We start from the raw sequence: 14,244 nt of genomic DNA on the forward strand, positions 1-14,244 counted from the left end.
GCAGTGATGCAGACCCTGTATCGATCCGTTGTGGTGAAGAAGGAGCTGAGCCGGAAGGCAAAGCTCTCAATTTACCGGTCGATCTACGTTCCCATCCTCACCTATGGTCATGAGCTTTGGGTTATGACCGAAAGAACAAGATCACGGGTACAAGCGGCCGAAATGAGTTTCCTCCGCCGGGTGGCGGGTCTCTCCCTTAGAGATAGGGTGAGAAGCTCTGACATCCGGGAGGAGCTCAAAGTAAAGCCACTGCTCCTCCACAAGGAGAGGAGCCAGATGAGGTGGTTCGGGCATCTGCTCAGGATGCCACCCGAACGCCTCCCTAGGGAGGTGTTTAGGGCACGTCTGACCGGCAGGAGGTCACATGGAAGACCCAGGACACGTTGGGAAGACTATGTCTCCCAGCTGGCCTGGGAACGCCTTGGGATCCCCCGGGAGGAGCTGGACGAAGTGGCTGGGGAGAGGGAAGTCTGGGCTTCTCTGCTTAAGCTGCTGCCCCCGCGACCCGACCTCGGATAAGCGGAAGAAGATGGATGGATGGATGGATCTCTATCTAATGTAAACCAGATATATATATCTAATATATATCAGATTTATGCAGTATATTAAATGAATATCAGATATACTGTATATATCTGATATATATCATATATATATATATATATATATATATACATAATATATATATATATATATATATATATATATATATATAATATATATATATATATATATATAATGTATATATATATATATATATATAATGTATATTGATATATATCTAATGATAATCTTATATATCAGATACTGTATATATATCTAGATCTGATATAGGTTTCAACCTTTTCCAGGCTAAAGACCCTCAAACTGATGCCCTTTTTAACCTTCTTTTACCTACTTTTTATTTTCATTTTAGCTTATTTTTAAAACACTTTGTTTTTAACCTTCTTTTTTTTTACCTACTTTTTAACCTCCTTTTACCTACTTTTTACTTTAATTTTACCTAATCATAACATTCTTTTGTACCCTCTTTTTACCTTTTTTCTTACCTATTTACTCTAATTTTCCCCTGTTTTTACATTCTTTTCTACCTTGTTTTGACGTTTTTTTATTTACTTTTTACCTACATTTTATCTTATTTTTACTTTTTTTTTTACCTTATTTTTTACTGTCTTTAACTTTCTTTTTACCTTTTTCTTACGTACTTTTTACCTTATTTGACTTACTTTTTACTTTATTTTGACCTTATCCTTACATTCTTTCTTTTACTGTCTTTAACTTTCTTTTTACCTTTTTCTTACCTAGTTTTTACCTTACTTGACTTATTTTTTACTTTAATTTGACCTTATCCTTACATTCTTTTTTTTACCTTTTTTTTCTTACGTTTTTTTTAAACTTAATTTTAACCTTCTTTTACCTACTTTTTACTTTGATTTTACCAAATGTTTGAATTATTTTCAACTTAATTTTTTACCTACTTTTTACAGTCTTTTACCTACTTTTTACCTTATCTTACCTACGTTTTACTTTCATTTGACCTGAAATTTTTTGTACCTTCTTTTTACCTTGTTTTTAACATTCTTTTCTACCTTCATTTTAACTTTTTTTTTTTTTTTTACTTTTTACCTTTTTCTTACCTACCTTTTACCTTTCATACCTACTTTTTACTTTATTTGACCTGGTTTTTACTTTAATTTTACCTTATCATTACATTATTTTCTACCTTCTTTTTAGCTTTTTTAACCTACTTTTTACTTTTGTTTACTTACTTACTTCTTCTTTTACTTATTTTTAACCTTATTTTTGTACCTTCATTTGACCTTCTTCTACCTTCCTTTACCTTGTTGTTAAGTTATTTGACCTACTTTTAACTTTGTTTTACTTTCTTGTAATTTAATTTTTTACTGATTCGTCTCTTCTTTTATTTTCTTTTACTTTGATTTACCTTCTTTCTTTTTAACTTTTTTATATACTCATTTTACCTATTTATCCTTCCTTTTCTCTTCTAACTTTTTTTTAAAGTTTCTTTTTATCTTCTTTTTACCTTCTTGTTAGCTACTTTTCACCTTTTTTTTTACCAATGTTTTCCTTCTTTTTACGTACTTTTACCGTCTTTTATCTGTTTTCCTGGAGCGTAGATCCCCCCACTTACATATCTTGTATAAAATAGTGTTTTAAATGTAGCTGAAACTGTAGGTACTTTGTCGAGGTGCAGTACTCAGATATTCAAATGATACATCCATCCATTTTCTACCGCTTGTCCCTTTTGGGGTGGCGGGGGGTGCTGGAGCCTATCTCAGCTGCATTCGGGCGGAAGGCGGGGTACACCCTGGACAAGTGGCCACCTCATCGCAGGGCCAACACAGATAGACAGACAACATTCACACTCACATTCACACACTAGGGCCCATTTAGTGTTGCCAATCAACCTATCCCCAGGTGCATGTCTTTGGAGGTGGGAGGAAGCCGGAGTACCCGGAGGGAACCCACGCAGTCACGGGGAGAACATGCAAACTCCACACAGAAAGATCCCGAGCCCGGGATTGAACTCAGGACCTTTGTATTGTGAGGCACATGCACTAACCCCTGTACCACCGTGCTGCCCTCAAGCGATACAATATACAATCCCCTGCAGTACCTCAACAAGCCTTTTAAACTGCCCGTTAAGGACCTCTGCAATATGGTCTTTGTTTCATTTATCATTTTTTATGCTTGACAATGTTCAATTTAGATCACAAATAAGTCAAAGATGCAAAAAACAAAAACAAAACTGTGATAGAACTTACTTTGAAGTGCGACATGGCGGAGGACAGGTGTGTGCAGCTGCAATCACTCATCAGGACAGGTGTTGAAGGAGACTCATTATGCAACTGAAATCTAAGTAAAATTAAATATGTGAAATAAGGGTGATATTTGCTTATTTTCTGTCTGATAAGATCATTCTTCTCACTAAGCAGATTTTATGTTCGAGTGTTTTACTTGTTTTAAGGGTTTTGGTCCTAAATGATCTCAGTAAGATATGACAGCTTGTTGCTGAGATTTGATGACCTATATTGAGTAAAACATGCTTGAAACTAGAATATCAACTGTTGCAAAGCTGTGTCATCAACACTCACAAGTGTAAAACTACTTTTTTAAAGTCATCATTTCTTACTTCAAGCATGAAAAAAAATAAATCATGATGCCGAGTGCATATCATTATGTCAAGATAATGGCACTAGCATTTACTTCATTTAAGAATATTTTTCAACATATTGAGCAAAAAGGTCTCTTTTTTTCTATCAAGAAAAGTGCACTTGTTATTAGTGAGAATATACTTATTTTAAGCTATTTTTGGGTTCATTGAGGTTAGTTAATTAGGGCTCGCATGAACCATTTTAAAAGGAATCCCAACGGGAGTCCTTTTACAATGGGACAGAGGACCCTATTGTTTTTCTAAGGTTTTATTATTATTATTATTATTCTTTTTTCTTCCGCCGCCACTTTGAGCTGCAATTTGACTCACCATATTTGACCCACACATCAGGACCTGCGAAAATTGCCTTTTAATAAAAAAACCGAACCCCAAAACTCAAAATTGCACTCTAGCGCTCCCTAGGAAAAAAAAAACTAGACTGCCTGTAACTCCCACTAGGAAGGTCAGAAAGACATGAAACAAAAACCTCTATGTAGGTCTGACTTAGACCTAGATTTCATAATTGACATCCTCGGGCAAAAATCAACAGGAAGTTGGCAATTCCCCCTTCAAGACAAAAATGTACTAAAAACAGTCACTTTTGACTCTTTGAGCTGTAATTTGACCCCCTTAACATGCTTCAAAACTCACCAAACTGAACACACACATCAGGACTGGCAAAAATTGTGATCTAATAAAAAAACCTAACCCCAAATAAAACGCAGACAAAACTGCTCCTCGGAAGAAAAAAATGACAAAACTGCCTGTAACTCCCACTGGGAAGGTCGGAGAGACATGAAACAAAAACCTCTATGTAGGTCTCACTTAGACCTACATTTCATTCATTAACATCCTTCAGCAAAAATCTACAGGAACTTTGCAATTCCCCCTTCAAAGCCCGACCAACGCTGCTTGCAGCTTTAATTTGACTTGTTTTGGAAAGTCTTGACAAGCCAAATTTTCTTGTTCTTTTGGCAGATAATTTTGCTTAGTTCAAATAAAATACCCCTAATTTTATTTTATTTTCTTGTTTTTGAACACTGACTTTTTGCAGTGTGGTACCTGCTTGGGGAGATACTTATAAAACTATCTTGCCATCCTTCATACTTCCTCAAAATAAGCCATTTGGAATTTGCCCAATTTGTGACAGATATGTCCATATATGGTCAAGATTTACCCAAACAGCTTTGCGCGAGTCCACCATTGCAGTCAATAAGTTCCTTCTTTTTCCTCTATCCTCTTGATATGGGGCAGACTGGCTCGTACATGCACATGCATCCTCCACTGTTGCCATTTCTAATACAAAGCAGCGTATGCTTCTCACTTACCGTATTTTTCGGAGTATAAGTCGCACCGGAGTATAAGTTGCACCGGGCGAAAATGCATAATTCAAATAACTATAACATATAGAACATGCTATACGTTTACCAAACTATCTGTCACTCCTAATTGATAAATCCCATGAAATCTTATACGTCTAGTCTCTTACGTGAATGAGATAAATAATATTATTTGATATTTTACGCTAATGTGTTAATCATTTCACACATAAGTCGCTCCTGAGTATAAGTCGCACCCCCGGCCAAACTATGAAAAAAACTGCGACTTATAGTTCGAAAAATACAGTATATCTCTCAGTAGACTCGTTATGGAATACATCATATTACAATTATGATAGAATAGAAAGTACTTTATTGATCCCTGGGGGAAATTCAGCACCACTGTTCGCTCACAATAAACACTTAGGTATTTTTTTTACATGTGAATAATATAAATACAGAATACATACAGAATGATGTTAAAAATACTGCCTTTGCATCTCATCCCCTTCCTTGCTCTTTGTTTTTGTACTTAGTGTGGATTGGTTTTGTGTGATGATTAAAAACATTTTTTCCTGCACGTCACCTCGGTCTCTGCATCCTGGGGGTCCGGCCCTAACCGATCATAACGTCTCCGGCACCATGGTAGGTTATTGCAGGCGAACCAAATTAAAAAAATCACTGACTGAGTCACTGACACGCGGGATTCTTTGTTTGCACACACAAGTCTGCGGAACGATACGCGTACAGACTGCGTTCATACATGCAATGTTTGGTCGATACCAGGGGTGGGAAAAGTGCGGCCCGGGGGCCATTTGTGGTCCACAGATGATGTAAAAAGAATTATTAAAAGTGTAATAAGAGAGCAAACAGGTGTAATGTAATGAGAAAAAGTTGCAGATGAGGCAATTCCTGAAGGAATTGCTTGTGAATGCTCCAATGAACTGAAATCCTGGAAATTTTTTTTTGAAATGTTGAAGTAGAGCACACAATTCCTGAACAGGCCGGATATTTTGAAGTTGGAACTGTTTGAATCGGATGAAAAATGTGGGAGTTGTGGAACTTTGAAGAATGTCCCATTCATTTCAATGGGAATTTCCCCCAAATTTGGGAATTTCGGGAAAAGCGGGAATTTTTTTTTTTGGAAAATGGTAAAAAAAAAACTTGAATGTTTTGAATGAGTTGAAATGGTTGGTGTCGGAATTTTTCAAATCGGTCGAGAAATGTTGAAGTAGTAACATGTTTATTACGGAATTCCTGGAATTTCGGAGAAACCGGGAATTTTTCCAGTTCAAAAAACAACTTAGTTATTTTTGTCCTGATTAAGGGGAATGTTTTGACGGTGGAACGGTTGAAGTGTGTTGAAAACTGTGGGAGGAGTAGTCGCCAGAAAAAAGGGTGGAAATAGGGCTTTGGAAAACCAGGAATTCTGGAAAATCCTGGAATTTTTTTGAATTTGGGAAAAATGTTGTTTAAATTTCCTGGATGGTGAAATGTGTTGAAGGTAGAATGGTTTGAATCGGTTGAAAAATGTGGAAATGGTGGAAGTTTGAAAAGTGGCCCTTTTGGGTCCCCAAGACCTTTAACGTTACCAAAATGACAATATATATTGTATTGGTTTTTGAAGTTGGTCTATAGAAATTTTAGCATTAGAAGTGAAAAACAAAATTGTTTTTAACACTTAATTGACTGAGACCCTTTTGGGTCCCCGGGACTTTTAACGTTACCAAAATGGCAATATATTGTATTGGTTTTTTAAGTTGGTCAATAGAAATTTTAGCATTGGAAGTGAAAAACTAAATTGTTTTTAACACTTAATTGACTGAGACCCTTTTGGGTCCCCGGGACCTTTAACGTTACCAAAATGACAATGTATATTGTATTGGTTTTTGAAGTTGGTCTATACAAATTTTAGCATTAGAAGTGAAAAAATAATTTGTTTTTAACACTTTATTGACTGAGACCCTTTTGGGTCCCCGGGACCTTTAACGTTACCAAAATGACAATATATATTGTATTGGTTTTTTAAGTTGATCTGTAAAAATTTTAGCATTGGAAGTGAAAAACCAAATTGTTTTGAACACTTTATTGACTGAGACCCTTTTGGGTCCCCAGGACCTTTAACGTTACCAAAATGGCAATATATTGTATTGGTTTTTGAAGTTGATCTGTGGAAATTTTAGCATTAGAAGTGAAAAACCAAATTGTTTTTGACACTTTATTGACTGAGACCCTTTTGGGTCCCCGGGACCTTTAACGTTACCAAAATGACAATATATATTGTATTGGTTTTTGAAGTTGGTCTGTAGAAATTTTAGCATTAGAAGTGAAAAAACAAATTGTTTTTAACACTTAATTGACTGAGACCCTTTTGGGTCCCTGGGACCTTTAACGTTACCAAAATGACAATATATATTGTATTGGTTTTTGAAGTTGGTCTATAGAAATTTTAGCATTAGAAGTGAAAAACAAATTTGTTTTTAACACTTTATTGACTGAGACCCTTTTGGGTCCCCGGGACCTTTAACGCTACCAAAATGACAATATATATTGTATTGGTTTTTGAAGTTGATCTGTAAAAATGTTATCATTAGAAGTGAAAAACAAAATAGTTTTTAACACTTAATTGACTGAGACCCTTTTGGGTCCCCGGGACCTTTAACGTTACCAAAATGACAATTTATATTGTATTGGTTTTTGAAGTTGACCTGTAAAAATTTTAGCATTAGAAGTGAAAAACCAAATTGTTTTTAACACTTTATTGACTGAGACCCTTTTGAGTCCCCGGGACCTTTAACGCTACCAAAATGACAATATATATTGTATTGGTTTTTGAAGTTGATCTGTAAAAAAATTTAGCATTAGAAGTGAAAAACAAAATTGTTTTTAACACTTAATTGACTGAGACCCTTTTGGGTCCCCGGGACTTTTAACGTTACCAAAATGACAATATATATGGTATTGTTTTTTTAAGTTGATCTGTAAAAATTTTAGCATTGGAAGTGAAAAACCAAATTGTTTTTAACACTTTATTGACTGAGACCCTTTTGGGTCCCCGGGACCTTTAACGTTACCAAAGTGACAATATAGATTGTATTGGTTTTTGAAGTTGATATGTAGAAATTTTAGCATTAGAAGTGAAAACCAAATTTGTTTTTAACACTTAATTGACTGAGACCCTTTTGGGTCCCTGGGACCTTTAACGTTATCAAAATGACAATATATATTGTATTGTTTTTTTAAGTTGATCTGTAAAAATTTTAGCATTGGAAGTGAAAAACCAAATTGTTTTGAACACTTTATTGACTGAGACCCTTTTGGGTCCCCGGGACCTTTAACGCTACCAAAATGACAATATAGATTGTATTGGTTTTTAAAAAATAAAAAATATCATGCTTTAATTTTTCAGTGTGCGGCTTTCAGTGGAAAAAGTATATGAAAACTGAATCGTGCGAAAACCGAGGTACCAGGGAAGATAAACATATTTCAACAACATAAAAAAAAACCAGACATTTATGACAATTAACACAGAAGAAAACCGAGAAGTGGAGGATTGATCCGATACCGATTCTAACCTGAATATTTGCCCACCTGGGTCATGTGTCCCAAAACCACCAGACCCAACTCGGTCACAAACAAGAACACCATGTGAGTGGGGAGGGCGGAAAAAAGCCGTCATTTATTCTTTAATGGAAACCCACCCCCACCCCACCTGTTCCGCTCTAATGGAGAAGTCTTTGCGGTAGCTGGTTGCCACGGTAACATATTAACAGTCAGCCATCGCTAAGGAGCTGCCGGCATGAGGCATGGTAGGACGCTGATGACATCACACTGCGATGTTTGCATTTCATTAGGCCCCGGCTGTCTTTTAAGTGCTTCCGAGAACGACGACAACTTGAGGCAAGTGAGCTTGAATGGAAGTTAAGTGACACACACACACACACACACGCACACACACACACACACACACACACACACACACACACACACACACATTATAGTTACATTTGTCGCACTGGTGGAACTGGTGGGAGCCATAGTCAAGAAGACCCCTCACTGGTGCTGTTGCTAAAACAACTAGCGGTCTTGTTGGCACGGCGACAGACCGAGACCAGGTGTTCACAGACGCTTGGAACACACTCTGCAGCGACTGATGAAGTCTTCTGGAAGGTCTCCAGCTTCCGTGTGAGGTCTTGGCTTGCTGCGAAACAGAGAGAGACATCGGGATCCGTAAGAGACTTTTCTAGGGTTGGGTGCCGGTTCTTTTGAATATTGACATGGTTCCACTTGGCAGTGTCGTCATGTCATTGCTTTTTTTTTTTTTTATGGTTTATGATTATTGTAACTCTGATCCTCCTAAAAAGGTTATTGCACCTTTAAAACTACTCCGAAATTGGTTTGTTCTGTGTGGTGTTTGTGTCTCCTCTCAATTGCTCTGTTTATTGCAGTTCTGAGTGTTGCTGGGTCGGGTTTGGTTTTAGAATTGGATTGCATTGTTATGGTATTGTTGTGTATTGTTTGATTGATTAATAAATTCTTAAAAAAAAAAAAGAAAGAAAAAAAATAAGAAAAAAAATGAAGGTGGGCTCACATTACACCAGTTTTAAAATCTTTGCATTGGCTCCTCGTGTGTTTCAGGATACAATTTTTAAAGTTTCTATAGTATTGGGCCTTCTTATTTTTCAGATTTGCTTTTACCCTACGAACCTTCACGGACCCTGAGATCCTCCGGCACTCATCTCCTAATTGTTCCAAAAGTCAGGACACAAAGTCACGGGATGGCATCATCTTGAGAATATTGCCCAATTGTCTCACATGCTTTTATTACGAGTCGTATGATTACTGTAACTTTCCGGTCTTCCTAAAAAGGTTATTCAGCGGCACGTGTCCTGACGAAGACCAGAAGGCGGGCTCACATTACACCAGTTTTAAAATATCTGCATTGGCTCCCTGTGTGTTTCAGGATCAATTTTTAAAGTTTCTTCTTATGGTTTATAAATGTTTTTTTTTTTTTATGGTGATGGGCCTTCTTATTTTTCAGAATTGCTTTTACCCTACGAACCTTAATCCTCCAGCACTCATGTCTTATATGTTCCAGAAGTCAAGACACAAAGTCACAGGATGGCATCTTTCCACTACTATGGAACAGTTTGCCGGAGGACCTCAGGACTGCAGAGAACAGAGACCCACCTTTTTGATTTGGCTTTTAACTAATATTTATTCATTTTATTGAAGTCATTACCAGGACAAGACTGACCCCGAGGTCCTGAGAGAGAAACACACATCGAAACTACATCTTTAACTCCATCACTCCAAGTGAGAAATCTGGGAGTCGTTTTCGACTCTGACCTTAGTTTTGTACCACATATAGAAAATACTGGAAAAATAGGTTTTTATCATCTTGAGAATATCACCCAATTGTCTCACATGCTTTTATTAGGAGTCGTATGATTATTGTAACTTTCTGGTCTACCTAAAAAGGTTATTCAGCGGCACGTGTCCTGACGAAGACCAGAAGGCGGGGCTCACATTACACCAGTTTTAAAATATCTGCATTGGCAAAGTGGAGCTTTTCCTAACGTTTGACCGTTTTCAAGGGAGTGAACTTACTGCCAAAACGGCATAAACACACAAAAATGTTTTTACCCACCCCCAAACAATTAGCAAATTAAAAAAAATAAATAAAAAAATAAAATTTTGCAAATAAACAAACGATTCTCAAGTAGAAAAACAACAACAATTTCTGCAAGTTAAAATACGATTCGCAGGTATAAAAACTAGGGATGTCCGATAATGGCTTTTTGCCGATATCCGATATTCCGATTTTGTCCAACTCTTTAATTACCGATACCGATATCAACCGATACCGATATCAACCGATATATACAGTCGTGGAATTAACACATTATTATGCCTAATTTGGACAACCAGGTATGGTAAAGATAAGGTACTTTAAAAAATAAAAAAATAAAAAAAATAAGATAAATAAATTAAAAACATTTTCTTGAATAAAAAAGAAAGTAAAACAATATAAAAACAGTTACATAGAAACGAGTAATTAATGAAAATGAGTAAAATTAAGTGCACAATCGTGTGCTTACGGACTGTATCCCTTGCAGACTGTATTGATATATATTGATATATAATGTAGGAACCACAATATTAATAACAGAAAGAAACAACCCTTTTGTGTGAATGAGTGTGAATGGGGGAGGGAGGTTTTTTGGCTTGGTGCACTAATTGTAAGTGTATCTTGTGTTTTTTATGTTGATTTAATAAAAAAACAAAAAAACAAAAACGATACCGATAATTTCCGATATTACATTTTAACGCATTTATCGGCCGATAATATCGGCAGGCCGATATTATCGGACATCTCTAATAAAAACAAATTTCTGCAAGTAAAAAAAACTATTTGCAAGTATGAAAAACTATTTTCTACAAGTGAAAAAAGGATTCGCAAGTCTCGGGCGCGGCCACCGCTGCTGCTCACTGCTCCCCTCACCTCCCAGGGAATGATCAAGGGCGATGGGTCAAATGCAGAGAATAATTTCGCCACACCTAGTGTGTGTGTGTGTGACAATCATGGGTACTTTTAATTTTTTTAAATCAAATTTCTGCAAATAAAATGTGATACTTGGCGCCATCCTTAAAGTATGCTAAAATGTTCTATGTTATCATGCCAATATTAGCATGCTAAAATTTTATGCTAGCATTTTCGCTAATTATATTCATTTGAACCTAAATATCATGGCTTTTGATACTTGGCGCCATCTTGGAAGATACTTAAGTGTTAGCATGTTAATGTTAGTATGCTAACATTTTGTGCTAGCATTTTTGCTAAAGTTATTAATTTGAACCTCATGGCTTTTGATACTTCGCGCCATCCTAGAGGTTTGCTAACTTCGCCTATATCATCATGCTAACGTTAGCATGTTATCACTTTAGCTCATTTTATTCATTTGAAGCTAAATATCATGGCTTTTGATACTTAGCACCATCCTAGAAGTATGCTAAAGTTTCCTATGTCATTACAATAATGTTAGCACGCTAACATTTTGTGCCAGCATTTTAGCTCATTTTATTCATCTGTACGTAAATATCATTGCGTTTGATACTTGGCGCCACCTTGGAAGTATGCTAGCGATTCCTATGTCATCATGCTAATGTTAGCGTACTAAGATTTTATGCTAGTATTTTAGCTCATTTTATTCATTTGAACCTGAATATGGCTTTAAATACTTGGCGTCGTCTTAGAAGCATGCTAAAGCTTTCTATGTTACGCTAACCTTAGCATGCTAACATTTTATGCTGGCATTTTAGCTCATTTGATTCCTTTGAACCTAAATATCATGGCTTTTGATACTTGGCGCCATCTTAGAAGTATGCCATTGTTTTCTATGTTAGCATGCTAATGTTTTATGCTAGCATTTTAGCTCATTTTATTCATTTGAACCTAAATATCATGGCTTTTGATACTTGGCGCCATCTTAAAAGTATGCTATTGTTTTCTATGTTAGCATGCTAATGTTTTATGCTAGCATTTTAGCTCATTTTATTCATTTGAACCTAAATATCATGGCTTTTGATACTTGGCGCCATCTTAAAAGTATGCTATTGTTTTCTATGTTAGCATGCTAATGTTTTATGCTAGCGTTTAAGCTCATTTTATTCATTTTAACCTAAATATCATGGCTTTTGATACTTGGTGCCATCTTAGAAGTTTGCTGTTGTTTTCTATGTTAGCATGCTAACGTTTTATGCTAGCATTTTAGCTCATTTTATTCATTTGAACCTAAATATCATGGCTTTTGATACTTGGCGCCATCTTAGAAGTTTGCTGTTGTTTTCTATGTTAGCATGCTAATGTTTTATGCTAGCATTTTAGCTCATTTTATTCATTTGAACCTAAATATAATGGCTTTTGATACTTGGCGCCATCTTAGAAGTTTGCTATTGTTTTCTATGTTAGCATGCTAACGTTTTATGCTAGCATTTTAGCTCATTTTAACCTACATATCATGGCTTTTGATACTTGGCGCCATCTTAGAAGTATGCTATTGTTTTCTATGTTAACATGCTAATGTTTTATGCTAGCATTTTAGCTCATTTTATTCATTTGAACCAAAATATGATGGCTTTTGATACTTGGCGTCATCTTAAAAGTATGCTATCGTTGTCTAGGTTAGCATGCTAACGTTTTATGCTAGCATTTTGGCTCATTGTGACCCTTTAAACCCAAAACTAGTGGGGTTTGAGAAGTCCCCATCTCGCAAGGATATTATGACAAGCTCACGTTAGCATGCTAACATTTTATGCTAGCTCATTAGCGTTCACAGCACACATAGCAGGCCCATCAACATTTCTATGTGTGATTATTATTATTATCCACTGATAATAATCCTACATGAATCATGAAGTAAAGGAAACTGGACATATTTATAATCGTATTTAAGTGATTTCAAAACTCACCTGCTGGCTACATTAAATAAATAAATAAGTAATATTAAAAACTAAAAATTGGGGCCACAAATAGTAATAATAATAATAGATTTTATTTGTAAAAAGCATTTTACATTGAGTAAACAACCTCAAAGTGCTACAGTGTATTAAAATAAAAAGATAATAAAAATAAAAACTAGAACAGCCAAATAGCTATAACTAGTATGCATATATCTAAAAAAAAAGGCTTTTTTAAACAGAAGGTTTTTTAAGCCTTTTTTAAAAGCATCCACAGTCTGTGGTGCCCTCAAGTGGTCAGGGAGATAGTCTTGTTGAGAGCCACAAAAAGCTTATCTTTGCAACATTAAAAGGTTATTGTGCGTGTTCACCTGAACATGTCGTCCGGGTTGAGAGCGGCGAGCCAGTAGCTGTACGAGTCGGTGTAGAAGTTACAAGTCCCCCTGCCGTGGCACTCGATGAACGGGATCTTGCGGAAGTTCTCCAGACAGGATCCAGGTGACGAGAGCGGCTGGCCTGAGCCCTCGGCCCCCACGCCGGTTTCCTGGGGGGGGCGAACGAGACTCGTCGCTCATCGGCCACTTCATTAGGGAGGCCGGCTCAAAATCGGAAGCAAAAGCTCACCATGACAAAGGAGAAACCGGACCACAGGGAGTCCCATCCAGACGGACACGATGGAAGCTCACGGGTCTGACTGTGGACCGTGATCACGTTGGCCGTGGCCTCACACACCGTGCACCTGCATAACACACACATGCGCGTCACACACACACACACACACACCTGCGCTGCGGTCGCTTCCTACCGGCTGATGTAATTCTTCAGTAGCGGCCCTGAGATGAAGGCCATGGTGCTGAGCCCCGGTCGGTGGGTGGAGAGCCAATAGGAGTAGTCGTTACGTGCGGCGTAGCGACAGGTGTTGTCCGTGTTGCAGAAGAGGAAGGGCATGGTGCTAAAACGAGGCAGACAACTCCCTAAAGCACCTGAGGAGAGACGAAAAGTCTACCGTTTGTTAACCGCCGTACTCGGTTGTAATACCCTTTTCCACCACCTGTGGCAGTAATGACAATATCAAACCAACAGAAGAAGTCTGGAGCTAGAGTCAAAGGGCAGTTTCTTAGGCGCAAAAATGATGACTAAAGTGGTGAAGCTATACTTTCATTTGCAATCACCGTAAAATTCCGGACCATACCTACGCTTTGAGCCCTGCGGCTTATATTATGGTGCGGCTACTTTATTTATTTTTTTAAACATTTTTACATTTAGTGTAATATTGTACATGGTAATTGG

The 14,244-nt window shown here is 37.0% G+C and overlaps 1 protein-coding gene across 2 annotated transcripts in view; it reads right to left on the reverse strand.

The window, feature by feature from the left end:
* Positions 1 to 4,149: 4,149 nt before the first annotated feature.
* Positions 4,150 to 14,244, reverse strand: part of col4a3 (collagen, type IV, alpha 3) — a 50,545-nt gene continuing 40,450 nt past the window's right edge. Inside the window, exons 49-53 of one of the 2 annotated variants that reach the window (XR_009816575.2) lie at positions 13,760 to 13,937; positions 13,579 to 13,693; positions 13,326 to 13,498; positions 8,552 to 8,695; positions 4,150 to 8,403 (exon numbers count right to left, since the gene is read on the reverse strand). Coding sequence is in view for 1 of the 2 variants with exons in the window: in XM_061972449.2 (XP_061828433.1) it covers positions 8,614 to 8,695; positions 13,326 to 13,498; positions 13,579 to 13,693; positions 13,760 to 13,937 (548 nt within the window). In the remaining variant the exon portion in view is untranslated. Of the gene's footprint in view, positions 8,696 to 13,325; positions 13,499 to 13,578; positions 13,694 to 13,759; positions 13,938 to 14,244 lie in introns of both variants that reach the window. The other variant, XM_061972449.2, reaches the window with a different exon arrangement.

The sequence above is a fragment of the Nerophis lumbriciformis genome, linkage group LG17, assembly GCF_033978685.3.
Source record: "Nerophis lumbriciformis linkage group LG17, RoL_Nlum_v2.1, whole genome shotgun sequence".
Taxonomy (NCBI): domain Eukaryota; kingdom Metazoa; phylum Chordata; class Actinopteri; order Syngnathiformes; family Syngnathidae; genus Nerophis; species Nerophis lumbriciformis.